The sequence below is a fragment of the Miniopterus schreibersii genome (genome assembly GCF_964146895.1).
Source record: "Miniopterus schreibersii genome assembly, chromosome: 1".
In the NCBI taxonomy this organism is placed as follows: domain Eukaryota; kingdom Metazoa; phylum Chordata; class Mammalia; order Chiroptera; family Miniopteridae; genus Miniopterus; species Miniopterus schreibersii.
The window spans coordinates 22,080,731-22,108,187 of NC_138101.1; the positions used below are offsets into that span (position 1 = coordinate 22,080,731).

Here is a 27,457-nt window from a genome sequence, read left to right on the forward strand (position 1 = left end):
TCCCCTTCTGGCATCCCAATAATACAAATGTTGGGCCTCTTGAAGTTGTACCAGAGGCTCCTTATACTATTCATATTTCTGGATTCTTTTTTCTTTTTGCTCTTCTGATTGGGTGTTTTTTTGTTTCCTCATGTTCCAAATTGCTGATTTGATTCTCAGCGTCCTCTACTGTACTGTGGATTCCATGTAAATTACTCTTCATATCAGTTCCTGTAGCCTTCATTTCAAATTGGTACTTTATTATGTTATCGATTTTCTGTTATTTCCCTAATAGCTTAAACATCCTTATAAACAAAATTCTGAACTCTGTATCTGTTAGCTGGCTTGGATCTATTTCATTTAGTTCCTCTTCTAGAGATTTCTTCTGTTCTTTCCTTTGTGACATGTTTCTTTGCCTCCCCATTTTGGCTGCTTCCAGATATTTGTTTCTATGTATTAGGTAGAGCTGCTCTGTCTCCTGGAATTTGTAGAGTGGCTTTGTGTAGTAGGTGTCCTGTAGGGTCCAGTGGCTCAGCCTCCCCAGTCCCCTGAGCTGGGCCTTCTAGGTGCTCCCCTGTGTGGGCTGTGTGCAGTGTCCTGTTGTAGTAGAGCCTTGGTTGCTGTTGGCATCACTGGGAGGAATTGACTCCCAGGCCAATCAACTGTGAGGACCAGATGCAACTACAGCCAAAGAGCTGCTGTGCTGGAGACACCCCTATGGAGCAGGATTTACTTCAGTGGAGCTTTGGTGTTCACCAAGTGCACCCCTTGAGTGTGTCACTCGTGGATGTGGTAGGGTTGTAATACAGTGTGGTCGAGTCTGATCACCAGGTGCACTGTCTCTGGGGCCTCCCTGGAGGTGCAAAGTTGGTCTCTGCCTTTGCCTTGCCCAGGGCCACCCAGCATGAGCTACATGCAAACTGTAGTTGGCTGCTACTTGTGCTGAGCTTGGAGGAGCCCAGGAGAGGCCAAGCTATGAGCCAGTGCAGCTGCCGCTAGTGCCAGACCTGGGGCCGCTTATCAAGCCGTATGGGGCCCGCTGCTGCTTGTTTGAGAGATTTTAGGAAAGTCCTAAGCATGAGGCTGGAGAGGCCACTTGCACAGAAAAGCCCCTGGCAATGGCCTGGATGAGCTGCAGGTGGGGAGGGGCGGGGCCTCCGGGAATCACGGGGCGGGGCCAAAGGTGTGAGTCAGGCGCTGGCGATTCAAACATGGCGCCCGCCTGCCTGCAGCTGTGCGGGGAGGACTCACCACGGGAGCCATGGCCTCTGGCAGCCCTTCTGCCTGGGAGGAAGCCGCCCTCCACCTCTCGCCCGATTTCAGGCAGGTTAGTTCCTCCCCAATGTCCCAGTTTCCTTTCCAGCTGCTGCCCGGCGCTGGGCTCAGAGGGAGCGTCCGAGTGAGTCCGTGCCAGGCCCTTTAGAGGAGCTGCTGGGGCTCCCGCAGCCTCCACCACCCTCAGGGACAGTCCCCGCTGGTTTCACAGCCCGAAGCTGTGGGGACGTCTCTTCCCAGCCCTGGAGCCCTGGGTTGGGGGCCTGCTGTGGGGCTGGGACCCCTCACTCCTCCCGGAAACCCCCACCGCCGAGATTCCCTCCTAGGTTTACCCGGAGGCACCGGGTGTGGGCCCGAGGCTGCGTCTCCGGGATTCAGCCCCGACCCGCCCGAGTCTCGGTGCTTCTTCAGCTCCCTGGTTGTGGGGCTTCTGTTCAGCCAGGTTTCAGGAGGCTCTGAGTGACGGTGGTTCTGTATTTTAGTTGTAATTTTGATGTGGTTGCGGGAGGCGGCGGGTGCAGCTGCTACCTACCCGCCATCTTGTTTCTCCCTCCAGTGATTTTTAGAGAGAGTCGAAGGGGGGAAGAGAGAGAGAAATGTCGATGTGAGATACATCAATTGGTTGCTTCCCGCACACTTGATCTGGAATCGAACCCTTAGGTGCCGAGGCCGACGCTCCAAACACTAACCCACAGCAGGCCAGGGCCCCCCCAGGTTATTCTGGTGGCAGCTGGGGCCGCCCACTGTGCTTGACCGGTGACGACAGCCTTGGCAGGTGAGCACTTGCTCTCCCGGCCCAGTGTGAGGTGCTTCCCGTATTTACCTCATTTTACCCTCGCGACCGTCCCCGGAGCAGTTACTATTTGTCGGGTGAGGAAACTGAGCTGTAGGAGAGCCTATGAGGTCTCCAGGCCCTCCCTGCTCCAGGTGTATCGGAAGAGAGGCGGATCCCCCAGAGTTTCATGAGGATGACCCAGCCCGCTGTCCCGCGGAGCCTGCGCTTCCCAGGCCTCGTTCAGACTCAGCTCCCACAGGCACTCCCCAGGCTGAGAAAAGGGAGCGGCCACTGTGAACCCGCTGGCCTCTGGTTAATGAGACCAGTGCTGGGCCCGGCCATAGTGGCGAGAGCTTTCAGACCCTCCTGGCTGAGCACCAGGCTGACCCCAGCGGGTGACCTGCGAGAAGTGGAACTCACTAATGACGGCGCTTTGCTGGTAAACTCAATTCGTGGTAACGGTGCTTTTGACGTGGATTTGACCACCTGTACGTAAGCAGATGCTGCTTTGCTGTGTATAGTCTCATTTATCTTAACCAGCTGAGCCACTCTGGCCGGGCTTATCTTCATTTCTTTAAGATACTGCTTGCTGAATGTGTACTTGGAGGCAGCAGAATTCAATAGGTGGTCTCACCCCAACTTCTGCCCAAGGTCTTGTGTTTATTACCCACTCCCTTGTCCCATGTTTCCTTCCAGAGAGGGTGTGGGCCTCTCCGTAACCTGGTGGAAAAGCTTAAGCAGGAAAACGAAGTTGTGTAGTCAGACCGTCTGGGTTTAAACTCGGGCCGAAACTGCCCTATTTTTGCTGAGGCCACTTGGGCTTATTTAGCATTTCTAAGCTTAAATGGATGTGTAAAATGGAGATGAACACAGTAGCTACTTTATTGGGATTATTGTGAGGATTAAATATGCCAGTATATGTAAAGTGCTAAGCTTTTGATAACCACCATTTTCATTAGCTTTTGGTGTGGGGTGAGAGACTAGGTGTTAGAACAAATAGCCTCTTCTGTGCCTCGCTTTCTTCATAGTTAAAACAGCCAGGGAGCTGGGCCCGAGTGACTCAGTTGGCTGAGCATCACCCTGTGCACTGAAAGGTTGCCAGTTCGATTCCCGGTCAGTGCACATGCCTGGGTTGCGGGTTTGATCCCCGGTTGGGAATCGTACTGAGGGCAACCGATGACTGTTTCTCTATCACATCGGTGTCGTCTGATTGTCGCTCTCTCCCCTTCTCCCCCTCCCTCTCCCTCCCCCTCTCCCTCCCCCTCTCCCTCTCTCTCTCTCTAATCATGTCCTCCGATGAGGATTAAAAGAAAAAAAAAGAAAGGCAGCCAGGGCAGTTGAGGCAATCAAGGAACAGCACTCCCTGGTCTGATGGTCATGGTGGGAAAGGTGCCGCGTGGCCATTTCCCAGGAGCCCGACTGAACCCTGCCCCGTGAGAGGAGGGGGCTTTGGGTGTGAGGAAAATAGAAAGCATCTCTGGCACTAGGCGTTTTGAAGCCCAAAAAAGCAACTCTTAATATTCTGGTCTCCACAGCACCCACTTCCAGCACAAATGAAGGCCTGTGTGCCAAGCTCACACCTCCAGGGGGGCCCCTCCGCAGCCTCGAGAGTTCCTCAGCTGGGCTTCCCGTGGGGCATTGCCCCTTCTGAGTATCCAGAAGAGGTGTTAAGGCCTCCAGGGAACCCCTTTCTCCAGCAAAACCAGGTTTGGCCTCCTGGACTCTGCATTATCTTAAGGCACATTTCCACCACCTCCTGGTTGCTACCACTTGACACTGGGAGGCACTCAAGCCATTCCTTCCAGGGTTTCTGCCGGAATTCACAGAGCAAAGATTTATCTTGTGTCGGCGCAATCTGTGCTCTCAGGATTACGTTTTCCTAGGACGCAGAAAATCGAGTTGCAATTCTAGCCCTTTCTGAGCCTCTCTGCTCAACTATTATTGTTGAAAAACATCAATCCTAAGCAGGGATATTAAAATGAAAGGGAGCTCAGGCAGAAATCTTTCTAATCTCCTCCCCACTTTCAGAACTCTGTTCTCCCAAAGTCAAATGGCAATGGACGTGCGTTTGCGCAGTGGCTTTCTTCTTGTTTCCACTTAATTGTTATGGAACATTTGTAATCTCCCTCCTTCTGGAGGAACTGTAAAATTTAGGTAACTCTGACCCTCTGCCACGATTATCAGTTAGAAATCATGCATCAATGAAGACCGGGCGCTTGGACAATGAACACTCCACTGCCATTTATGTTGCCATTGTGATGAAAATGTGGCATTAGGAGACTGGAGATTGTCTAATATTTGAGTTTCTAAAACCTTTGTGGAAGTTTTCCTCTGAATCAGCTTTGGAGACTGGGTTCTGCTTGACTGCCGCGGTGTGGTGGATGCCTTGTGATCCAGAAAAGGTCCTAGTTAAGTGGGTGTGAGGAGAGAAGGTGATCTGTCTAGTTTTGACCCCAATGAGCCATGACTTCTAAAAAGAGGCAGGATCTGCTGCACATAATTCTAAGCCAAGCTGCCGAATGGTTGATAAAGGCAGAGCCCAAGACTTCCTGGGCTGATTCTACACACTACATGTAAAGGAGCTCTGTAAAAACGGTCCTGTTAGGCAGTTTTAGGGGTACCAGCCTTCTGTCAGCTCGTAGCCTGAAGTGGGATGGAAAAGGGCAGGTTCTCTTCCGCCTTGGCAGCTGACCTTTCTCCTGGAGGGTGCGCGCCGTCACAGGCCAGGGGAAGCCAGATGCCAAACTGCCCAAACCTTCCTGAGGAAAAGGGTTTCAGGAGATGGGGACGTGGCCACCAGGGCGAGTATCTTCTTGAAAAGGTTCACAGCAAAACTAAAATGGGTGCTTGGGTCCCCACCAAAATTTGCTTCCTGGAGAAGCCCCCTAAGTCCCAAGGCTTACACAGTTTGTCCAAAGAAGACATAGGAATGATCGACACGCCTGAACTTGTGCCTGGGATGGGGTGCACTCAGGATGGTGGATGAGGCAGTGTGGAGGCTGGGACCAGGTGTTTCTGAGTCCGAGAGTCGAGCAACACTTTCCACACGGGAGCGCTCGGGTGGGGTTTGTATTGCTGAAGGAGCAGTCTTCCGGCCCTTCCCTAGCTGGAGTTTGCCCACCCTTATGATCACCTCTGCCAGGGGGCCCTCAACCTAGAGAGCCTTGTCCTGTATCAGGTCCAGCTCATCCCGGAGGTGGCACCTTCTCAGTCCAGTCATCTCTTTAGGGGCAGTTATAAGAACTGCACTTCTCTACACAGAAAAGGTAAGGATTTTCTGCTCCTAACAGCCTCTATCAGGGCTCTGAAGTCCAGACTTAATGTATCACCTGGAACAGCCACATCTACCTGTGTTGCCCTATTGTTTTATATTGTGAGTCCTTCGAAGGCACCTGTCCTAAGTGTTTTTGTCAGCCCCTGGCATTGTGCCTAGTCTGTACAGATGAAAATACCCAAAATTTAAGTCCTGATCAGCAGGCTGGCCCTTGGAAATGGAACCTTGTACGTGTTCCTGTTGGACTTTGAGCTAAGACCCTAACTTGGAGCTGTGGTTTGCAGGTTGTGTGATTAGACATGCTCATTTCCATCGCTCTACACTGTCGCTGGCTTGCAGCAAACTGTTGGCTTGTAGGCAATGCCATTACTACTATCTAAGCAGGCTGCAAAGCTCCTTGTCAGACCACTGGAGACTGCGTGGTCTCGTGTTTTCTACTGATAGTTTATCCATGTGAACAGGGAAGACAGCAAGGTTTTGACAACACAAGTCAGGTGTGGCACGATCATCCCGTTACGGGTAAAGTACAGAAGCAGGCCCGACAGCTTCTCTTCCTTTCACCTCTTATTCCAGACACATTTATGTAATCTACTTGCTCTCCATGAAGTAGCTTTTAAACTAAATAAGCATGCTTGAAATTTGTGATAAATAGATGTATCATAGATAGTACAGGTGAAAGGCCACTTCTAAGTTTTTAGGATAAAAACAACTTCTAAAGTTTCCCAAATGTGCATCAGAATCTATCATCTACTATGCTCTCCCCTCAGTCACTGAAGTTTGAAGGTGGCATTTGATTTCTTAGGAAGATCTGTAGGCTCCAGAATCTAAACAGAAAATATACAAAGACATTTCACCAACTTGTGACATACCAGGAGATACAGGAATATTCAGGTCTCCACACTACTATATAATGCTGCATTTCTTGATTTTATTTGAAACAATGCATATTTTTTTAGCATTTTATGGTAGGATTTTACACGTGTCATTTACACAAATTACAAGGTTCTGCTTCAAGTCTTTAAAAAAATTTTAAAAATTCAGCCCATGTGCAGCACAATAATATGCAAAACTACTTTACATTATACACACTTTTTATCAAAGGAGATACAAAATTCTGGCTTGTAGTTTTAGACAAATACAAGAAGCTTCAAACTAGACACAAAGGGTTAATTAACATTAAGTCTCAAAGATAAGTCTGCACTTTGTGTTGTATTTCTCTGAGATGTAAATACCAAATTCCTAAGGGATTTTACTTTTTCCTTTTTCAAAGGAAAACTGACAAACTTCCCTTACACAAGTCCCTCCCCATCAGCTCAATCTCTCCACCAGCCCCCTGTCCCTTCCCTTAGTGTCAGACACTTGCATGGTATTACAGAATCGGGGTGGGCCATGTACGGCCGTTTGTGGACCAGATCGTTCTAGTGAGCTCCGCTCCTGCAAAAGTCTCAGCAGCCACCGCTGATGCAAATGGTTCCGCTTCGCTGTTAAACAGGACACCACTAGGTAATCCAGTCAGCTGTGACGCTGAGAAATTCAACGATAGGAGTGGAGAGAAAGGAGGTCCCTACCAGTGTGCTTTTCATTGGTGACAAATTCATGGCATTAAGAATCAAGTTGTCTGATGCTAAGAGAACATTAAAATCTTTCTAAACAAAACACGCCCACTGATTGCTTGAGGGACTTCTCTGATGCTTATGCATAGATATTTTTTTCAGCATGTCGGAGGCAATATTTTATACGTTACTTCTAAAGGGTTATAAAAAGAGGCAATAAGGAAGAGTAGGGCTTTTTCTGCCCTCTTAAGATATTTTTCTATCACTGGCATCCACTGTTCCCTAACCACCATCTGATGCCTAAATGTGTGTATATATGCATATTTAAAAGAATTACCCATTTTTCATTCAGTCAATATGCAGCCAACTCTTGATTATCTATGAGAACATAAGTGACATTTACTACCAGTAAATTTCACATTTAACATAATCATGCTTTTTGGACACAGCTCATGTTCACTGTTCATCCCATGGAGGCCACAGCCTATCAAGACCAAGTTCTAATGCAGAATTGCTTATGTACTCCATCCCCCACCAGGGATGCGTGAGGAAGCTGAGTGACATTTGGCTAGGGCTTTGGGAAAGACCCTGAAGTGGAGGAGGGGGGCAGGCTCTAGCTCGAGTGTGAGAAAGGACAAATTTTTAGTTTCTCCTGATTTACCTCTTACAATATGCCTTCATTAAGTTAACGATTACTGCAAAATTCAAAACCTGAGGCATAGTCACTATTTTATATAGATAATGGAGAGTTGACTGTAATCATGTTTTTTTAATGACTTTAGCCCTTTCACATAAAAAATTTCACAAGAAAACATGATAAAAAGATTAAAAAAGACTACCATATGACATCTAGAAGCATTTATTTTATGCAAAAAACTTAAATATGATTATGTGTACACAAAAGTGCACACATTACCTATGCTGAACAATGCCAAGAAACAATATATTGATGCAACAGTTGTCTTCTAAAATAAACATTAAAACTGAGCCCAGACTGCCAGACAAAAGCAAAACACTTCTTTCCCAATAGCACAATGCTGAAAATTGATCGCAATCCTAAACACCTCCAACGTTCCTTACAGAGCTGCCCAAGTCCAACTGTTTTAAAAAACTGACTTTTTTTTACATCAATAAAAATCTGGTGACAAACATTATAAAACCAAATGCTGGACAGTCTTTACTCCTTTAAAATTCCAAATATTCCAACATAATCACAGGAGTAAAAACCATTTTTAAATGATATGCTTTATGAAACAATAATATGTACATTTATTGCAAATTATATTAAACTAAAATGGAGGGGGAAATCAAAATATGAAGTGATATGAAATCAACAATAATTTTAATTATTTTCTCACTCTGATAAAAATCAGAAAGCAACATTTATAAAATCGCCACCACATCACTTTTCATAGCAGGGAACGGAAATCTGTACATCTCATTTTTGCAGAAAAGTAGGCAGGCAGAAAGAATTATACATAAAAGTTTCCAAAAGGAAAAACAAATATTTCATCTGATCTCTTTTCTTCTAAAAAATTAATTCAGTAGACTTCTACTTTTTTCTTTGTAACAGGGGAATTCCTGGCTCTAAAACTGATGAATTTTCAGTGTCAGTGTAAGGACATCCTGTTACTTTCTTTAACATAAAAAATGCAGCATGGAAATTAATGGTGTATTTATGCCTTTAAACTCCAGATATGCAGGAACTGGAACCAAGTGTTAAGCAATTTGCTTAATTATTGACTTTTCATAAGAAAAGTCTGGGGGAGGGTAAAACAGAGTTGCTTTTAGCCTCTCTCAAGAGTTTCTGCTGTACATTTCCATCAGAGGACTGGTCATGAGAAAAGGAAGTAATAGTTTCTTTCAGTTTTCAAGGCAGAAAGTGTGTCTTCTGAAGTTAACTTATTTTCTGTTCAGGGACATTTTGAATCCAAGTGTTTGCAGAAGCTGGAGATGCTTCTGTTTGGCCTTCATTTTCTCCCTTTGCAAATGAGTTTTCTTTTTACCTTGGGGATAGGAACAGAAGAAAGTAAAGTTAGAAAATATGTAAACATGAAAAAAAAAATGGATTATTTCATTTCTATAGTTATAAGCTAAAATCTGAAAATATTATTTTTCACTTTTCCCCTGAGACTTTACTTGGTTTAAGGAATCTTTCCCTAAACTATATAAAAACTAAATGCCAGTGAGGAAGTTTTTCAACCATTCAGTGCTGCTACCCAATGCTCAATATGCTTACAACAATAGAACAAAATAAAAGCTATTATTTGAAATAATTGTCCTTTTTACTAATACTTTCAAAATATTGTTATGGAAGAAAAGTTACTGGATACTATGGCAAAATAAATTTATAAGCAGCAAAATAAGTTCTGACTCCTGAACTGGGTAAACAGATATTTTAGTATACTAAAAGAATAGAGAAGAAAATGTCGCTTAATTCTCTTAAGTTAGGAGTCCCCCAGGCTCTGGAGGCATGGAGGAGTGGGGCACGGTCTTTCTCTTCTCCCCCCACCTGCCCCTCCTTTCTGGGAGGAGGAAAGGCCCATCTAATAGGTGAGGGAGCAAGAGAGGAACAGGGCACGCAGGGCTTGGCCTCAACTAGACTTGTTCTCTTTTGCTCCCAAAAGGTGATTCTGGTTAGCCTGAAGTTGTTCAATTTAAGGGCAAGGCAGTAACAGCCACCTGGCCTACATTAGTCCACATTTGAAATCAGCCGTATCAGCATTAAGACTGTGTCTCCTCAACAACTTCAAACTTGGGAGAGAAAAGTAAGGGAGTTGTTTACTTATATTCCCAAACCCCACTACATATACATATCACAAAATACCAATGCTTTCAGAAAAGGGCTAGGTGATTAGGATTCTTACAGGGGTTATTAACTTGTGATTTTATACAAGATAGGTTTAACAATATGATATAAAGGATCCTCTACAAGCTGCCTGCTGCACCTTGAGGAAGCTTTCCTTTACTAGCTCTGAGTCCTCAGTCTCTTCCTGGCTGCTCTCTCAGACTTTTAAACGATCCAGCTCACTGGAAGAATTTCCTGGACTGGATTCTATGTCCCAAAGTGAATCTCCATCACTTCCGAGCACTTGGCTTCTGAAACATTTCATATCATTTTGATAAAAATTCGTTTGTTACTAAAAGAATAATCATATCAAACTGATATACAGTTGTTTAATACATGAGGATACACACTTAGGGGTTACTTTAATTTTAAGATATGAACCCATGTGATGTGAGAAAACTTTCTCAACATACAAATAAGCACAGGAGATCAGGAAATTCTTTGCTTAAAAGAATAGAAATCCCAAGATTCTCGAACACGCCACACTAAGCCTGCTAAGCGAAACGTATTAATCCAAAGATGGGAAAATTGTAATGTTATCCTATAGGGAATTTCCTTTAAATTTACAGTTTCCCCAGAAGTCCCAAGTTTAAGGACTGTTTCTTCACTGGTGTGGAAGAATTTGGCCTTAAGTGTAAACAAAACATCCTCAAGAATCAGCAGACCACCTGGCCAGCGTGGCTCAGCAGGTGAATGTCGACCTATGACCCAGGAGATAGAGGTTTGATTCCTGGTCAGGGCACATGCCCGGGTTGTGAGCTCAATCCCCAGCAGGGGGTGTGCAGGAGGCAGCCGATCAATGACTCTCTCTCATCACTGATGTTTCTATCGCTCTCTCCCTCTCCCCTCCTTTCTCTGAAATCAATAAAACAATATATACATATACACTTACATATATATTAAAGAATCAGCAAACCTATAAAAACACATTTTTAATGCAAAATGTTTGGAATTGTTTACCATTTGGATAACAGCTTAAAAACGTAAAAAAAAAAAAAAGTGAACTAAATAACTTAAATAATTATCAATCTTTCATCCAAAACTCAGAAAGCCAACATTAATTGTCCAGTTGTTCAGATACTGTTTCCTGACCGTACTTATACAAATGGCTGATTTTTATAAAAGTATAGAGTGAATTCAAGGAATTTTCTCACAAGAAGTTAACACTACCAAATGCAGCTCAAAATGTAAACAGGAACATTTATTGGAACATACACATGAAGACACAATAGCTAAGGGGATAAAATACATTTACTGCAAAAATCCAAAGGGATCTAAAAATTCTAATTGCTCAGCATCAACTCCCAGATTAAGAAGTAAAACCTAGCCCTAGTGGCTCAGAGCGTCAGCCAGCGGACTGAAGGGTCCCAGGTTAGATTCCAGCCAAGGGCTCATACCTCGGTTGCAGGCTCGATTCCCCAGCCCCGGTCAGGGCTCGTGTGGGAGACTACCAATCGATGTTTCTCTCTCTCTCTCTCTCTCTCCCTCCCTTCCACTCTCTCTGAAAGTCAATGGAAAAAAATATCCTTGGGTGAGGACTGGGGAAAAAAAACAAAAGCAAAATCTATGCCAGTAAATTTTTGTATACATACTATCCATGTTTGGTAGAATAAAATATCCATCCTTGAGTCAGTAAATAAATTATATAAGTAGGAATCATACGAAAAGTATTGTTTACCTAATGTTGTAGAGGAATTCTAGAGGGCTTAGCACTTGCCACACTATTATAAGTAATGGTTGTGGTATTAAAATGGCTCAGAGGCTACCATTTATCAAGAGTTCCACTTAACTCAGCTGGTGTTTGGTCATGGTTTGATTCCCGGTCAGGGCACATGCCTAGGTTGTGGGCTCAATCCTTAGTAGGGGATGTGCAGGAGGGAGCCAATCAATGATGTTTCCTCTCATAAATATTTCTTTCTTTTTTTAAACATATATATATTTAAAACATATCTTTATTGATTTCAGAGAGAGAGGAAGGGAGAGTGAGAGAGAGAGAGAAACATCAATGATAAGACAGTCGTCACTGATTGGCTGCCTCCTGCACGCCCCCAACTGGGGATTGAGCCCACAACCCGGGCATGTGCCCTGACCAGGAATTGAATCTCGATCTTCTGGATCCAAGGCCAATGCTCAACCGCTGAGTCACGCCCGGCCAGGCTCATAGATGTTTCTCTCTATCTTTCTTCCTTCCCCTCTCTCTCAAAATCAATAAAAAACATTTAAAAAATAAAAAAGTTCTACTTAATAGGGCTGAAGGATTAAATGAAGTAACAAAGCATCTAGACTATAACTGGCATATCCTAGGGCCTCAAAAATGATTTTCATTAATTATTTAATAAGTTTTAAGAATCATATAATAAGATATAATATAAATACCAAGTAATAAAACTGGGTGAGTTTTCCAGAGGTTGGTATTAGCATAAGGTATAGAGACTAGCTACTTTGAGGAGATCCTGTACTAAGATTTACAAAGAAGTACATGGAGTAAAGATGATTAGGGTAACATCACGAGGAAAGGCTCTTTGCAGATGTTACTGTGGAGACAGACGTGGCCAGAGCAGAAGCTCTTGCCTGTCTCTATGAATCTGACTTCTCTAGGCACCTCCTATAAGTGGGATGATACAGTATTTGTCCTTTTTGGTCTGGCTGATTTCACTTAGCATTAATTAATATCCTTAAAACTTATACATATTGTAGCATGTATCAGAATTTCATTCCGTTTTACGTAGTAATTATAAAAATAATTCTTGTCCTAGTCAGTCTGGCTCAGTGGATGGAGCGTTGGCCTGTGGACTGAAGGGTCCCAGGTTCAATTCCAGCCAGGGACATATGCCTTGGTTGCAGGCTCGATCTGCTGGGAGGCAAATAGTCGATGTGTCTCTTTCACATCAATGTTTCTCTCTCCCCCTTCCACTCTCTCTGAAAAGTAATGGAAAAAATATCCTCAGGTGAAGATTAAAAACAAAAACAAACAAACAAATAGTTCTTACAGTTTTACTGTATCAGTCAATAGACTTAAACTGAAAGTTATCTGTTCTCTTCTGGAGTTGACAAGCTGGGGAACTATATTCTTTTGAGGGCAAGAAGCTATCCATCTTGAATAATTTTGTACTGCCAATGTCTAATACTCTAATCACTAAAGTGTTTTTTTAAAAATTTAAAATATTTATTGATTTGAGAGAGAAGAAGGGCGTGCGGGGGGGGGGGAGGAAGGGAGGGATGGAGGGAGAGGGAACCATCAATTTGTTGTTCCATCCTCTATGCATTCATTGGCTGATTCTTGTTTGTGCCCTGACCAGCGATCGAACCTGCAATCCTGGCATATCAGGGCGATGCTCTAACCAACTGAACTACCTGGCAGGGCCTTAAGTGTTTGTTAAGAGTGAATGGGAAGTACAGGAGCAATATTGATGTGCCTATAATCCATTCAATTCTATGCAAGGGGATATTGTAAGCAATACAGTGTTTCTGGAGTAAGTTAGGTTTTGCTGAATAGTTCATCAGGATTCTAAGCCTAAGGTGATGTCAAAATTAAGGGCAGAGTTGTATATTAGGGTCAGAAAAGAATGGAGAAGACAAAAGGAAGCTTAGGAAAAAGTTTCAGAAAGAACTTCTATATGTGTTAATCATGAATTAGCAATCAATAATTTAATCAGAGGTTTCTGAAATATGTGTGCCAAATGTTGGATCTATTTTATTGAATTAGTGTAATTTAATGTTATTATGAACATCTTACTTAACCATCTAACTTCACTGAGATTATAAAACCATCAAAGAATTCTGTATATATATTTAAATATATTTTTATTGATTTCAGAGAGAGAGGAAGCTCGGGGAGGGAGAGATAGAAACATCAATGATGAGAGAGTCATTGATGGGCTGCCTCCTGCACAACCCCTGCTGGGGATGGAGGCCGCAACCTGGGCATGTGCCCTGACTGGGAATCAAACCTAGATCTGGATCATAGGTCGATGCTCAACAGCTGAGCCATGCTGACAGGGCAGAATTCTGAATTTTGAATAACATACTGCCCACTGATCTACTAAGTGGTATACTTAAGACTTCTAAGGTGCTTTTTCACTCTTAAAAAAAAAAAAAAAGACATTTTAAGGTTTTTAAAAAGGTCCAGTGCCATTTTAAATCAAAATCAATCTGACATGTAATGTTTGTTTAATGATGTTGGGGCATATGGTGTAGCTAAAAGTATAACACTGGGTTTTACAATAACCTAATTCAGAGACAAGGTCTGCTTACTACTGAGGTATTTCACCTGACTATTTTGGTTATGTGGTAAATGGACAGCCAAGGAGAGGTGAGGTAAGGTCAGGTCGCTCAGGTGGCCTCTGTGTGATGACCAAGTACTATTTTGTGTAGGTGAGGAATGGCTAGAATTCTCGAAACCCTTTACAGAAGTCTGGCAATCTCCAAGGAAACTGTTCTACTTTTTTGTACCCGAAAAGTGTATTAAGGGGTAAAGCAACTAAAATTCAGAACAATGGTTATAATAATTGAGCATTTATTCTGTGCAAGGCATTTTATTATTTATTTATAAATATGTTTTTATTGATTTCCAAGAGAAGAAGGGAGAGGGACAGAGAGCGAGAAATCTCGATGAGAGTCACTGATTGGCTGCCTCCTTAAAATACAAGAAACTTTAATAGCTCCAAACTTCAGAATTTCATAAATGATAATTTTTACAATGTACTTACAGATAGGCCTCAGCAAGATTGAACTTTATAAAAATACTGAAGCAGGGTGGTGGGAGTAGCCTGAGATGACAAAAGCTGGCTCTTTCCTAAAAGAAACTCAGATGCTTACACCCGATTCATGGAGAGATGATTTAAGTACAGGTATACAGGGAAAAAGACAGGGGGAGGGCTAAGGTCAAATTACAGGCCAAGTATGGGAGGGGCCAACTTCTAGGTCTCCAACTGGGGCTCTACTGTTCCATTGTGGAAAATCTGAAATTCCAGCCCATGAATGATCAAAGACAAGTATCTTGTGAGGTCATTTCATTGGGGGAGAGGTCAGTTGTTGATTTACATTAAAATTAACAAGAGGAATTAAAGAGTAGGAATATACCTTGTTCATGTGTCAGGACTATTTCTCCATTCTGGTACTTTTATATCTAAAGGGTTGCCATTTATTTTAAGTAAACCTGGTGCAAGTATGTGAAGAACACCAAGCAAAAGATTATATTGTCCTTGCTGATTTACAGAAATGTCAAAATATCATATCCTAATTAAAAAGTGACCAAAGGAAAAAAGGAGATCTCTCTTCAAATTGATGTCCTGGAGGATATGAAATCAAAACAAATGCCATCAGAACCTCCTCAGGAAAACCAAGAGCTGTTTATACTCCTGAATGCCTGCGTCTGGGGTGACTGACACATACTAAGTAGAGTTAAAAGTTCAGAAAGAATAGGTTAGTTACCTTTGTAAGTCAATCTGCCTCTCTGCTGGTGCTGCCTTTTTGGCCATGTCTTGCAGTTTGGGTGCTTTGGCATTACCTGCTTCCAGACCCCCGGGGCTTTCCTGAGTGCCCCCGGCTCTCTTCCTTCCCTTGCTAAGAGGTTTACTTATGTCATCATTTTTGGTTGCATTGCCCTGAGATTCAGACTTGGGTCGACGTCCTCTCCTGGGCTTTGAAGGGGCAGGTGTTCCCGATTCATCTACTTCCTCATCTGTTTTTTGTTGGATATTCTCTGCACCAGCTGCTGTTACTGTTCTTTTCTTCCCTCGGTCACTGCTGATGTTGCCCTGGGTAGCTTGATCAGAATTAATCTCCTAAAAGAGCACAAAACAATTCTATAAACACAAATTCTTTAAATGTCAATAATTTGTACTAGAAAGAAAGTATTCTGAAAGTATTTTAAAGGAGTTGGGATTCCAGGGCTTCTTGTTAACTACTTGTAGCCCAGGAGGAATGTAAACTCCTTGAGGGTAGAGATTTGAATGTGTGCTTGACACATATAATGTACTCAATAAATGCTTATTAAAAATGCATCGGCAGTATACATAAAACAGAAATCTCAGTTTTTCTATCACACCCATTCTAAATGAAAAGGTCTTAAAAAAAAAAGTATTTATTGATTTCAGAGAGAAGGGAAAGGGGGGGGGAGAGAAACATCAATGATGAGAGTCATGGATGGGCTGTTTCCTGCACACCCCCCACTGGGGACTGAGTCCACCACCTGGACATGTGCCCTGACTGGGAATCGAACCTTGATCTCCTGGATCATACGTTGATGCTCAACCGCTAAGCCATGCCGACTCAGCTGAAAAGATCCTTTTTATTGACAATATACTCTACATTTATCACTTTTCAAAAGAGAGGAGCATGTTTTCATAATTCAATATGCTATTTTTTTCTCTACAATGCACCTAACTACAATTATCTTTGTAGTTTTGCAACACAAACCTCTTTAATTTCTCACTCCTCATTCAAACTTCTGTCTCTCTCTCTCTTTTTTTTTTAAATATATCTTTATTGATTTCAGAGAGAGGAAAGGAGAGGGAGAGAGAGAGAAACATCAATGATGAGAGAGTCATTGATCGAGCCCACAACCCGGGCATGTGCCCTGACTGGGAATCGAACCCTGATTGCCTGGATCCTAGGTCAACGCTCACCCGCTGAGCCACACCTGGCCAGGCCAAACTTCTGTCTCTTCTTATTGTAACACTGATCATTAAGTTTCTACTTTTTCTGAAAATATTTTTGTCCTAGTTTAGCATACATATTACATGTATCTAGAATGTTTAAAGTAATAAATCCCATTTTAATATAAGAGACAATATTCTGTAGGAGGAACAATAGTTTTCAGAATGAAAGTGACCTTTATATAAATGATATTTAGGAATCAATTATAATTTTAATCACTGTTTCTCTCACATCAATGTATCTCTCGGGCTCTCTTCTCCAAACCCCCGTCCCCCCAAAACATATCCTTGGGTGAGAATTTTTTTAAAAAAAGTAATTTGAATTATGTTTGTTCTCTTCAATGACTTTATTAGCACTTTAAAAAATTGGGTTTCTTAACATGTCCTAAGGATTAACAACAACAGAGGAGATTCCTAAAGGATGGCACTGGCAATACTGTTTGCCCTAATCCACAGGTGTGTCTTGGTTCTTCTTTTAACCATCTCCCTTATTCATCCTTCATATTTCAATCTGATTTCCCTCATAGAGAACGTAACAGGAGAGAATGTGCCAATTTGTAACCATGCATATTCAGTCTGCTGAATATTTTCATATATATAACTAAAAAACTGGTTTATGAATCAAACTCTTTGAAAAACTGGCTAGCAAGAAACATTCCCTTAGATTTTTATCCTCTTTTAGTATACTAACAATATAGTTTTTTGAGCCTACAAGACCGAGGACCAGACCCTAAAAAGAAATGACCACATCAACTTATGGGAGATCTGACAAGGAGTCTATCAGACTTTTGCCAAAATACGACCAACCTGTCCCCGCTTCAGACTATAGTGAAATTTGTTAAAGCATTCTTTGGAAATGTGAAAGAGTTAAAGTAACAGTTTGGAACAATATATTATTATAGATCAATCAGAATGTAACATTTTAGTCTCTCAGAAATTAGAATTTAATGTCCAGTTTATTTTATATAGAATTTTACAGAAGAGGCTGGAAAGATTATGGATAGCTTTTTGACTTGATATACACTTGTATCTGTACCATGTCTTAATATGTACTGTATGTTTCACTGAATGTCTGTGGCAGCATGCAATTTTGCATCTAAATTTGTTTACATTATGACTGTTTAATTCTATACAAGGATCCAGCAATATTAAAATCGATTGCTTTCTGAGTTCCAAGAGTTTTGACAGTGAGAGGTTCCTTGTTAGTGAAATCCATGGACATAGTGAATATCATATAGCAAATGGCAAGAGTTTGGATGAGAGACTGATCTAAAATGTATCCTTGGGGGGATCACTTTGTAAACTATGTAAATGCCCAACCACTGTACACTGCCATACACCTGAAACTAATATGTTTCTGAATATCAACTGTAATTGAAAAACATTAAAATAAAAATGTATCTTTACCCATTTAGTTTAAGTTCAGATAATGAATCTGGATAGGAAAAATTCAGCTACTGTGGCATAACTGTATAGTCCTATATTTTAAGTCCCCAAAGGCGATTCCTAAAATATTTGATAAATACCATAAATATACGGTGGGTAATACAAAGATAAGTATGTCAAGAATATAACCTGTGTGAAGAAAAACAATAGTATTTTCATGTGATTCTTACTGAGGAATGCTATTAATTACATTCTACAGTTGGATGGAAGCTTAGAAGTCAAGCAATCTGCCCAAGTAAACACAGAGCCAGTGAGGAGCAGAGCCAGGATTCAGACTCAGGTGCATCTGATGCTCCTACCAATATTATACTCCTTTCTATCCTACCAAAAAATTGTTAAGAAAATTGGATGCTGTAGTTAAAAGGTCAACAGCAAAGAATGCAGGTTTTAAACAAAAATGCAAACACATTATAAAGGGTTAATTCATAAATTTAACTTTTAAAAATATAATAGAAACAAAATGATGTTGACCCTGGCAGGAGTCAATAAACTTTTGAAAGTAAGATTTCAAAAACTCAAATCCTTTTCTTTCAAGGTGTTGGGAGAAGCAGTGTGGGTTACCCTTATGGGTGACCACATAAACTCCTGTAAAATGAAGTCAGCAGCTGTGGGCAGAACCTTTTTTGGAGAGTGGAAGCACACTAAATATAGCAAGGGGTGGTATACACACTTGTAATAATATGTAGTATATATTAACCTCTTACTGTGGGATTCTTGTCCCTACCATGAAATTTGTAATAAGAATCATCATGGGAGAAATCTACTTGTTAAACTTTAAGATTTACCTTATTCTTTACTGGGTCAATATTCTTTACAGGTGTGACAGAAATAATTCTCACAGGGTTCTCTTCATTTTCACTAACTCCAGTTTCTGCTGCCTCTGAACTCTGTTCCCTGTTGAAAAATAAACCAAAGCTTTTTTTATGTCACCACATGAATAGAAAGTTTGTTTTCTCACTATACCAATAAAGAAACCAAGGCTAAGGCTGGTTTAGAAGAAGCAATGTTTATAAGATTCAGATTTGTGGTTAGAGACCACTCACACTGGTCTATCATATTGTGTTATTGATTTCCATTTAACCTTAACCAACGTAAGACAGAAATGGCTACCTAAAACCACCTGAGAGAAAGATTAGTTGCCAAGAAAAAAAATAACACAACTATTCTAAGCCTATCTCTTGGGGGTGAAAAACACTAAAACAAAACAAAAATACAATGATAGCTCACAGTATAGTTGTTTCCAGTCTGTGTTCCTAATGTTCTGCAAAGGTGGGGGCTGTAAGAGGCCACAGGGGATGTGATTGAGCCCCACCATCTCCATAAACAACAGATTTCACATTAATGTATACTATATTTTAGGGTTCTATTGATAAAAATGTTTTAAAACACCACCAGTTGAGTTTATTCTTAAAATTTCGATAAGAATAAAATCTTTAAAACCACAATATTTAATGTTGCTAAGAGTAGTCAGGTGGAAATTTTTATGCAGTAGCTACAATAGTAAATGTTTGACATGTTAAAATAAACAGGAATATTTTTTAAGTGGAAAGGTTATTTTTACTCAGCTCATGCATATAAATTCAATTTATTTAAGAATTTTCATATTTTCATAAGAGTTAAAATTTCATACATAGATATATAAAACATTTCCATGTGAATTAGTTACATTATAAATCCTTGTTTTTCCATTTAACTTTATACACATTTAAAATGCTGTAGTATTTACAGCATTTTACATTAATTTACATCATTAGTGCTACTTTAGCACTACTATTTTGTACCAAAATATTTCCTAAAGTCTATTTTTGTGATACAGTGCTTTAGGAAAAAATTGAAAGATGAACTGAGTTGTGAGTGACAGTAACAAAAACAACTGGGGAAAAAAAATGACCTTGATCGATTTCCGGTTGAAGAGTTCAGCTCTGAATTTACATTAATATTGCTTCCAGTCTCAGCTCCAGTGCTTCTAACATATGGTTTCCTTCCCGTTGCTGATAAAGGCTTGTTTACCGCACCTAGTACTCCAGTAGGTTTTGGCTAAAAATTAAACATACATATGTTATTTTATACCTTACTGAAAAGAATACATATAAATTTAGGCAAATGTAAGAAATATTGTTTAGCTTAAGCCAAGGAATTGTTATTTTAGAAAGTTAATCCTAAATTTGTTAGAAATGATAATTCTATAAAACTTTCATCTTAAATCAATAATTACAAGTCATAAGTATTATGTATCTCTAATTATTCTCTATTGCACAATTGAAATAAAAGTGCCCCAAAACACACTGAATATAATATGAATATAATATAACATGAATATAATACATAATAATATGTATTACAAATAAACTATTGAGTGTCTATCGTAATAGTTCAGATAGTGTTGATCAAAAATTAAATTTACTTTTGCTCTTTTAGATGTCATATTACTTTTATAGAATATAAATTATCTAATTCATTAATATTTTAAAATTATTTCTTCTCTTTACCTTACACACCTAATTTATTATACTAATTTTCAGGAAAATCTGCTTTGTGGATTCTAATCTTTAGAATCAAGATTGATGGGAACACCTGATCAAATTCAAAAGCGTGGTTCATAGCAAAAAAAGCCCAAGAGATAACCTAGCCAGTTTGGCTCCGTGATTAGAGCATCAGCCAGAGGACTGAAGGGTCCAAGGTTCGATTCTAGCCAAGGGCATGTACTTCCGTTGCAGGCTTGATCCCTGGCCCTGGACGGGACATGTGCAGGAGGCACATGTCTCTCTCACATCGATGTTTCTTTCTCCCCTCCTCCCCCTCTCCCTCTTCCCCTCCCTCCCCTCCCCCTCCCTCTCTTCCACTCCCTCCCCCTTCCACTCTCTTTGAAAAGCAATGGAAAAAATATCTTGGGTGAGGAGTAAAAAAAAAAGCCTGAGACGACAAATGCTTTAGACACCACGATCCACAACATGATCCCTAAGATCAGGAACTATAAAATCTGGGGGACGGTTAATGATTCTAAGAGTATCAAAAGTAATATACACGTGGAAACAAAGATACCCAGATTTTCTAGGACATACCTTTCCTGTTAACAGAAGTACTCTTGTCTCTTCTGAAATGTAACTCTTGTCATTACAGAAGTCCTATAAAAAAAACAAAACCCCAAAAAACACCCCAAAGTGAACATATGTATTTTTATTACATTTGTGCTTACCTATCAATCAAATAAAGCATATTTAATGAACTATACCATAAGTCTAGCTTTAAAATTAAATCAATGGCACATAAGACATAGGCAAATGTCTGAAATAAATTACTTAAATCTTATTGCATTTTTTCATATTTTGATTTTGTCCAAACCAAAAGGGTAAATACACGACCAAATTATAATTAAGTGAATTACAATGTATAACGTTCTTTGGCAGCTGTGACCCTGACCAGCTACTAAATGAATTAAACCAAATGTGGACACCGAAGACACCTTTCTGAAAATTATATCTAGAGTTCAAATTTGATACTTTGGTGTCTCTCTAATATCCTGGGAATAGCATACAAATAAACCATAATGGTGTCACAGAAACAAAATGATTTACTACAATCAAGTAGTTCACTAGTTTGTAAAGTAATTTTTTTCTTTTATTATGTTTCCCATCACATTAGTGTTACAGGAAAGAACAGAGGGCTTAAATGTGCCCATAAAGCCACTTTTGGCATGTGTTCTAGGCAAAGCTGTATCTGTTTTTCTTTTCTTTTTGCACAAAGGCTTTATGTCACTAAAATAAATGTTACAAAGTCTAGGCACCAAAGTTCATTTATTTTATTCATGAAGATATACTATAGCTTTACTAGGCTCACTATCTTAATATGTCTAGTTTTCTAGTGTTTCAATTTATATCAGATTCAAAGCAATATATCAGAAAAAGAAATGAGGAAAGTTGCTCACTGGAAACAGAAAAAACCCAAGTTATTATTAAGAAAGCTAAAAACACTAAGTTTCAAATATCAAATAAAAAACTATTAAAATTATGTGTAGTGACAAAACAATTTAATTCTTTATCACTATTGTACGAAGATTCTATTTGGGTACTATTCCAGGCATGACAGTCCTGGGTCAACAATAAAATAAATTCAAGAGCTCAGTTAAGAATGTGAAGGTGAGTAAATTCAATTAAAGGGCAAATAACTTTGCAATCCTTATTATTCCTATCAAAATCCAGGCACAGTAAATGCCAAATATTAAATCATTATAGAAAATCTGATTAAAATTTTTATCAAAGTATGGTATTCAAAGTAGGAAGCTCCATTTCCTGGAATATTCTTCTGTAAAATGAGAGAGAGAGAGAGAGAGAGAGAGAGAGAGAGAGAGAGAGAGAGAATAAAAAAAAGTTTTATAAAATGTTAATACTAAATCATTATTAAAGGAAATAGTCAAAAGAAAAATGTTCACTACTCAATATTCTTTCTCGCCTTGGTATGACTAATTAAAAAAGCTAGAAAAACTTAAAGGAGCTTGAGTTAGCTGGAAAACTTATTTACACAAAATCAACTTGCTGATTGCAGAATAAATGTATTATCATACTAGTAATTGTTCATAGATCAGTATCATTTGAATTTCAGAGATGAAGAGACTGAGGCTTAAAAGAGTTAACTTGTCTAGTCTCTCAAATTAGAAGTGGTTGATTAGAATCCAAATCTATCAATTGTCAAGACCAATTCCATTAATTCTAACTTTTTTATTTCATATATATAATGATATGTATGTGTGTATATATAGTCACACTGTATCAAACATTACATACTAGAAACATCCGGGCAGAAAAGCTCACTTAAGAACACCCTAAAAAGCTTGATTTGTATTGTCCGACTCTGTCAGGTGAGAATGATATTGTTCAGGGCTCTGGAAAACAAGCTCCCATTTCTTCAATGACTCACAGAGTTATCTTTAACTCTATAGTCAAGACAATCCAGTATTTACCACTAGGGTTGATGGTAACTGAAATTAAATCAGTTTGTGTGGTAGAAAAATGAGGGGAAAGAAAATTACCTTTTCAGGTTGTGTAAAAAATTTCGTTGGAAGGACTGGATCTTTTGGTGAATCTGCATTGCACAAAGCACTTTTACTACTTATGACACACAGAGCCACATCACATACTGTATAAAGTTTCTAGGGAGGAAAAAAAGAAAGATCATATATAGCTTTCAGTAGTGCAAAACAAACAAGAACCAATTCTACCCAATGCATAAAATGGAATCAAAAGAAGGATGTGTGGTTATTATTTATTCCTTGAATATTTCACATTTGGATTTGACATTTATTCTTATGTAGTCTCCTGGTAAACAAAAAATACCCCTTTAATTTAACATAAATGTCAAGTACGCATTAAAAACAGCAAACAAACAAACTGAAACAAAGGAAACATACAAAAAGGATATCTACTTGTCTATAACTCTTACTAAAGTGTGTAAGATGGTATAGTTATAAACTTTATTAGTTCTCAACCCCTTTGCTTATAGAAGTTTTAATGTCTTTTTCAGAGTAATAAACAGTCCTCAAATAATTCAACTGTAATGAAATGCAACAAAAACTGACTATAAATATGTATTTGTACAAACATTCTGTAATCTAATATATTACATAATAGTCAGAAAAAACAAGTGGGACAAGGGCCATAATTTTTCCTACAACATCTTACTGGACTAACATATCTTACCTCATTTGTCTTGGATTCATCTGGAGATTGGGCATCTTTTGTTAACTTGATGTTCTCTGCCATCTTCTTCATAAAGGCATGGCTATTATTTTCATTCTTTGTCATTAAAACCTCAAGCATGAACCATAGGCACCTAAATGGAAAACATATTATTTACCTATTAAAGAGACTAAATGTAGATGTTTTTGCTTAAATGGATTAAATATATTCTTGTAAAGTTCCTTTACTTGAATATAGTAAGAGTAAAATATAAAGAAAATCCTAATGATTAACAGAAACATCCTGTTAATAATATTCAATTCAAATGGAAAATTAAATCACCAAAATATTAAAAATGAAAACATAGCTTAATATGAGAAAATATGACAGTTTCATGGGGCACATAAAGACTGGCTGGTATGGCTCAGTTGGCTGGAGTGTTGTCCCGTACACTGAAAGGTCACGGTTTGATTCCTGGTCAGGGCACATATCTAGGTTGCGGGTCCCCAGTTGGGGTGTGTATGAGAGGCACTCAATCGATGTTTCTCGCATTGATGTTTCTCTCTCTCTCTCTCCCTTCCTTTCTCTAAAATCAAACATATCCTCAGGTAAGGATTAAAAAAAAAAAAAAGAGCACAAAGCAAAAGCCAGCAATGGGCAAGAAAGTAAGTATCACTTTCAAGTTTCTTGGAAGTCATTTGTAGGCCATCTCTCTCTTTCACCCTACATCATATACAAAATTCTAGTTTAGCCCTGGCCGGTGTGGCTCAGTGGTTAGAGCATAGGCCTGCACACCTAAGGGTCATGGGTTTGATTCCTGGTCAAGGGTACGTACCTCAGTTGTGGGTTTGCTCCCCACCCCCGGTTGGGGTGAGTGCAGGAGGCAACCAGTCAATGTATCTCTCTCTCTTGCACCGATGTTTCCCTCCCTCCCTTTCTCGAAAAGCAATGGGAAAAATATGTCCTCAGGTAAGAATTAACAAAAAAATAAAAAAATAAATTCTAGTTTGCATAAAGAATACTTTAAAAAAAATGTTTTTATTGATTTTTAGAGAGACAAAGGGAGAGGAATAGAGAGATAGAAACATCGATGAGAGAGACACATTGACTGGCTGCCTCCTGCATGCCCTCTACTGGGGATCAAGCCCGAAACCCTCACATGTGCCCTGACGGAATCAAACCAGTGACCTCGGTGCATGGGATGATGCTCAATTCACTAAACCATGCTGGCGAGGCTACCTTTTTTTTTTTAATGTTTTTATTGATTTTAGAGAGAGATGAAGGGAAAGGGACAGAGAGAGAGAAGCATTGATGAGAGAGAAATGTCAAATGGGTGCCTCCTGCACGCCCTCTACTAGGGACGGAGTCTGCAACCTGGGCATGTGCCATAACTGGGAATTGAACTGGGGACCTTTTGCTTCATGGGTGAATGCTCATCCACTGAGTGACACTGGCTGGACAAGAATACTTTTGGAACCAGTGTTTTGTAATTGTTTACTTGCCTTTCTTCTAGAGACAAATCTGTGCCTGGTGTAACAAATCTAATTTTGTATTGCCATAGTCTTACCACAAAATATTTTGTGTGTTCACACATATTTTTAGGCATTATCTTTTGCGGTTGGAAGTAAAGTTTGTTTAAAGGAGAGCCATTTTTACTACATGGCTTTCTAAATTGTCAAACTGAAGTAACTGAAATCTGTATTACTACAATCAGTAAAAAAAAAAAAATACTATAAAAAGGTTTTTATTCTAATGGGAATAGTAAAAACAATTTAGCATTTTTTAAAAAGTAAAAATAAGAATTCTTGAAAATCAGCATGACTTACTCTTTAATATCACGAAGCTGATCAACATCTTGTGATCTTGTAAAATCTGGATCATGTGCTAGCAGATGAATCATGTATGGAACTACATATTCAGGCAACAGTGACAATAATTTCTCTAAAGTGAAAGCATTATTATTAACAACAGTAATAAAAGTTTTTATAAAATCCCTCTCTAGTTTTGCATTTTAACCACTTCCATTTCCATTCCTCCCCACCCAGTTATTCTACATTACAGACAACATAAAACCTAATACTAAAATACTTTTATTTCTATTTTAAAGGCTATAAAACCTAAAGAATAAATATGATGACACAGAGGGTCCCTGGCAAAGCTAGAATAATTTTTTACTCATTGACATTTGAGCGAAGTGTTCTAATCAAGCCATACTACTGATCCTATACGAAAAATGCAGTTTCCTCAAACAGTACTATGCATTATAAAGAGAACTCAGAAACCAGAACTTTAGTTTTTAGTACATCAGAACTACAAAGATAGCATTCTATAAAAATCCCAGTGTTATTATAAACGACAGCAGAAATATATAAAATACTCCCCCTCAATGATATCTTGATAAGATACATTTGCACACCAGAAACTTTCAAAGTTACTTACCAGTAGCCATAGGGTTCTGTTTAATGTACTCCCTGCGTATACTGATATTTTTTAGTAAACACTGTCGTGCATGTGCTCTTCTCTCCTTCACAGGATCTTTGGCACACAAGGCAAAAATCGCCATATACTCCAATGGAAGAAGTAACTTCACAAGGGCCTTATGCAGTTTCTGAGCAAATATCTGTCTTACTTGGTAGCACTCATCCTACAGCAGCATAAAAACAAAAATACTTAAATACAATCCCTTTGTGCACATATCCATACAGTTAATGGATCTACACCCATAGAAAGTAAATGTATTTAATTTTGAAGGCCAAGTAATTGACAAAAATAAGATCGTTACTTACATTAATAACAAGTGCACAGAGCTGAAACTGTTCTGGGGTTATAATTTCATGGTAACAAGGTTCCTGAGCAAGCTTCATTATGGCACTACCAGCAGCTAATCGCAAGCGAGACATATCAGATTTACTATAAACAAAAAAGAAATAAACATTTCCTATAACCATTATCTTTCATAAAAATTCCCTGATCCCTTTTTTATTAAGATCTTCAGCATAATTTATACTTACAATCACAATGTACAAATATGGGAAAGCTACTTTGAATCCTTGGACTCAACACAGGTAAAAAGGCTCAAATTATTGTGACTATCTGATAATAAATGTATCTGCCTTCATTTTTAATTATGCTCTAGCTTAGATCCTCCATCACAGCTTAGAAACTCTGCTTACAATCACAACCACAATAACTGCAGCTCTAGGAAGAACATTAGGAGCTATATTTCTCATGTTAAGAGGAATTCACATTCTCTGTAGAAAATCTGATTTAAAAAAAACAGACCTCAAATTAAAAATCACCCATTAATTTAAAAATCTATTTCCAACTATTTTTAAATGCAAATGCATGTATACAAGCATGTAACAGAAATCTCACTTCAGCCTACATATGAAATGTTTGATGAAATGAGGAGCTAAAAACTAGAAATTGATTTGTACCAGAAAAGGGGAGGTATCAGACAAATACCCAGAAGGAAAGGATACCACCCTGGCCGATGTGTCTCAGTGGTTAGAGCCTTGGTGGGGACCTGGGTTGCAGGTTTGATCCCTTGCCCTGGTTGGGGAGCGTGCAGAAGGCAACCAATCGATGTATCTCTCATATCGCTATCTCTCTTTCTCCCTCCCTCCCTCCCTCCCTTCCTCTCTGTCTAAAAATCAATGGAAAAAGTATCCTTGGATAAGGCTTAAGAAGAAAAAAATCTAAAGGAAAGGACATGGAGATGAGAGCCAGTGTCTATCTCAGGCACCAATCTCCGTGGGGGAGACTTTCTTTTGCACCATTAAGTTTTAAAAGGGAACTTGGGAGGTCCATGCACTCCCACCTCCCTCTGCCCAGTGGACTTTTCACCTAAATAGTAAAAAGTGACACTGAATGGGATGTAAGAACCATCTTCTTTCTTCAACTTCTATGTGGAACACAGCATGGCTTTGAAGGCTGTAGGAAATGTGGAAATCTGGTCTGAATCTACAAGGGACTA

The 27,457-nt window shown here is 39.6% G+C and overlaps 1 protein-coding gene across 3 annotated transcripts in view; it reads right to left on the bottom strand.

The window, feature by feature from the left end:
• Positions 1-6,211: 6,211 nt before the first annotated feature.
• The window catches only part of PDS5A (PDS5 cohesin associated factor A), a 93,068-nt gene continuing 71,822 nt past the window's right edge, over positions 6,212-27,457 (bottom strand). For 2 of the 3 annotated variants that reach the window (XM_081146406.1, XM_081146407.1), the window contains exons 24-33: positions 26,268-26,391; positions 25,921-26,125; positions 25,308-25,422; positions 23,503-23,635; positions 22,836-22,955; positions 20,872-20,934; positions 19,701-19,846; positions 18,595-18,703; positions 15,138-15,490; positions 6,212-8,862 (exon numbers count right to left, since the gene is read on the bottom strand). In XM_081146406.1, the coding sequence (XP_081002532.1) occupies positions 8,859-8,862; positions 15,138-15,490; positions 18,595-18,703; positions 19,701-19,846; positions 20,872-20,934; positions 22,836-22,955; positions 23,503-23,635; positions 25,308-25,422; positions 25,921-26,125; positions 26,268-26,391 (1,372 nt within the window). In that variant the 3' untranslated portion in view covers positions 6,212-8,858. Of the gene's footprint in view, positions 8,863-15,137; positions 15,491-18,594; positions 18,704-19,700; positions 19,847-20,871; positions 20,935-22,835; positions 22,956-23,502; positions 23,636-25,307; positions 25,423-25,920; positions 26,126-26,267; positions 26,392-27,457 lie in introns of those variants that run through there. The other variant, XM_081146408.1, reaches the window with a different exon arrangement.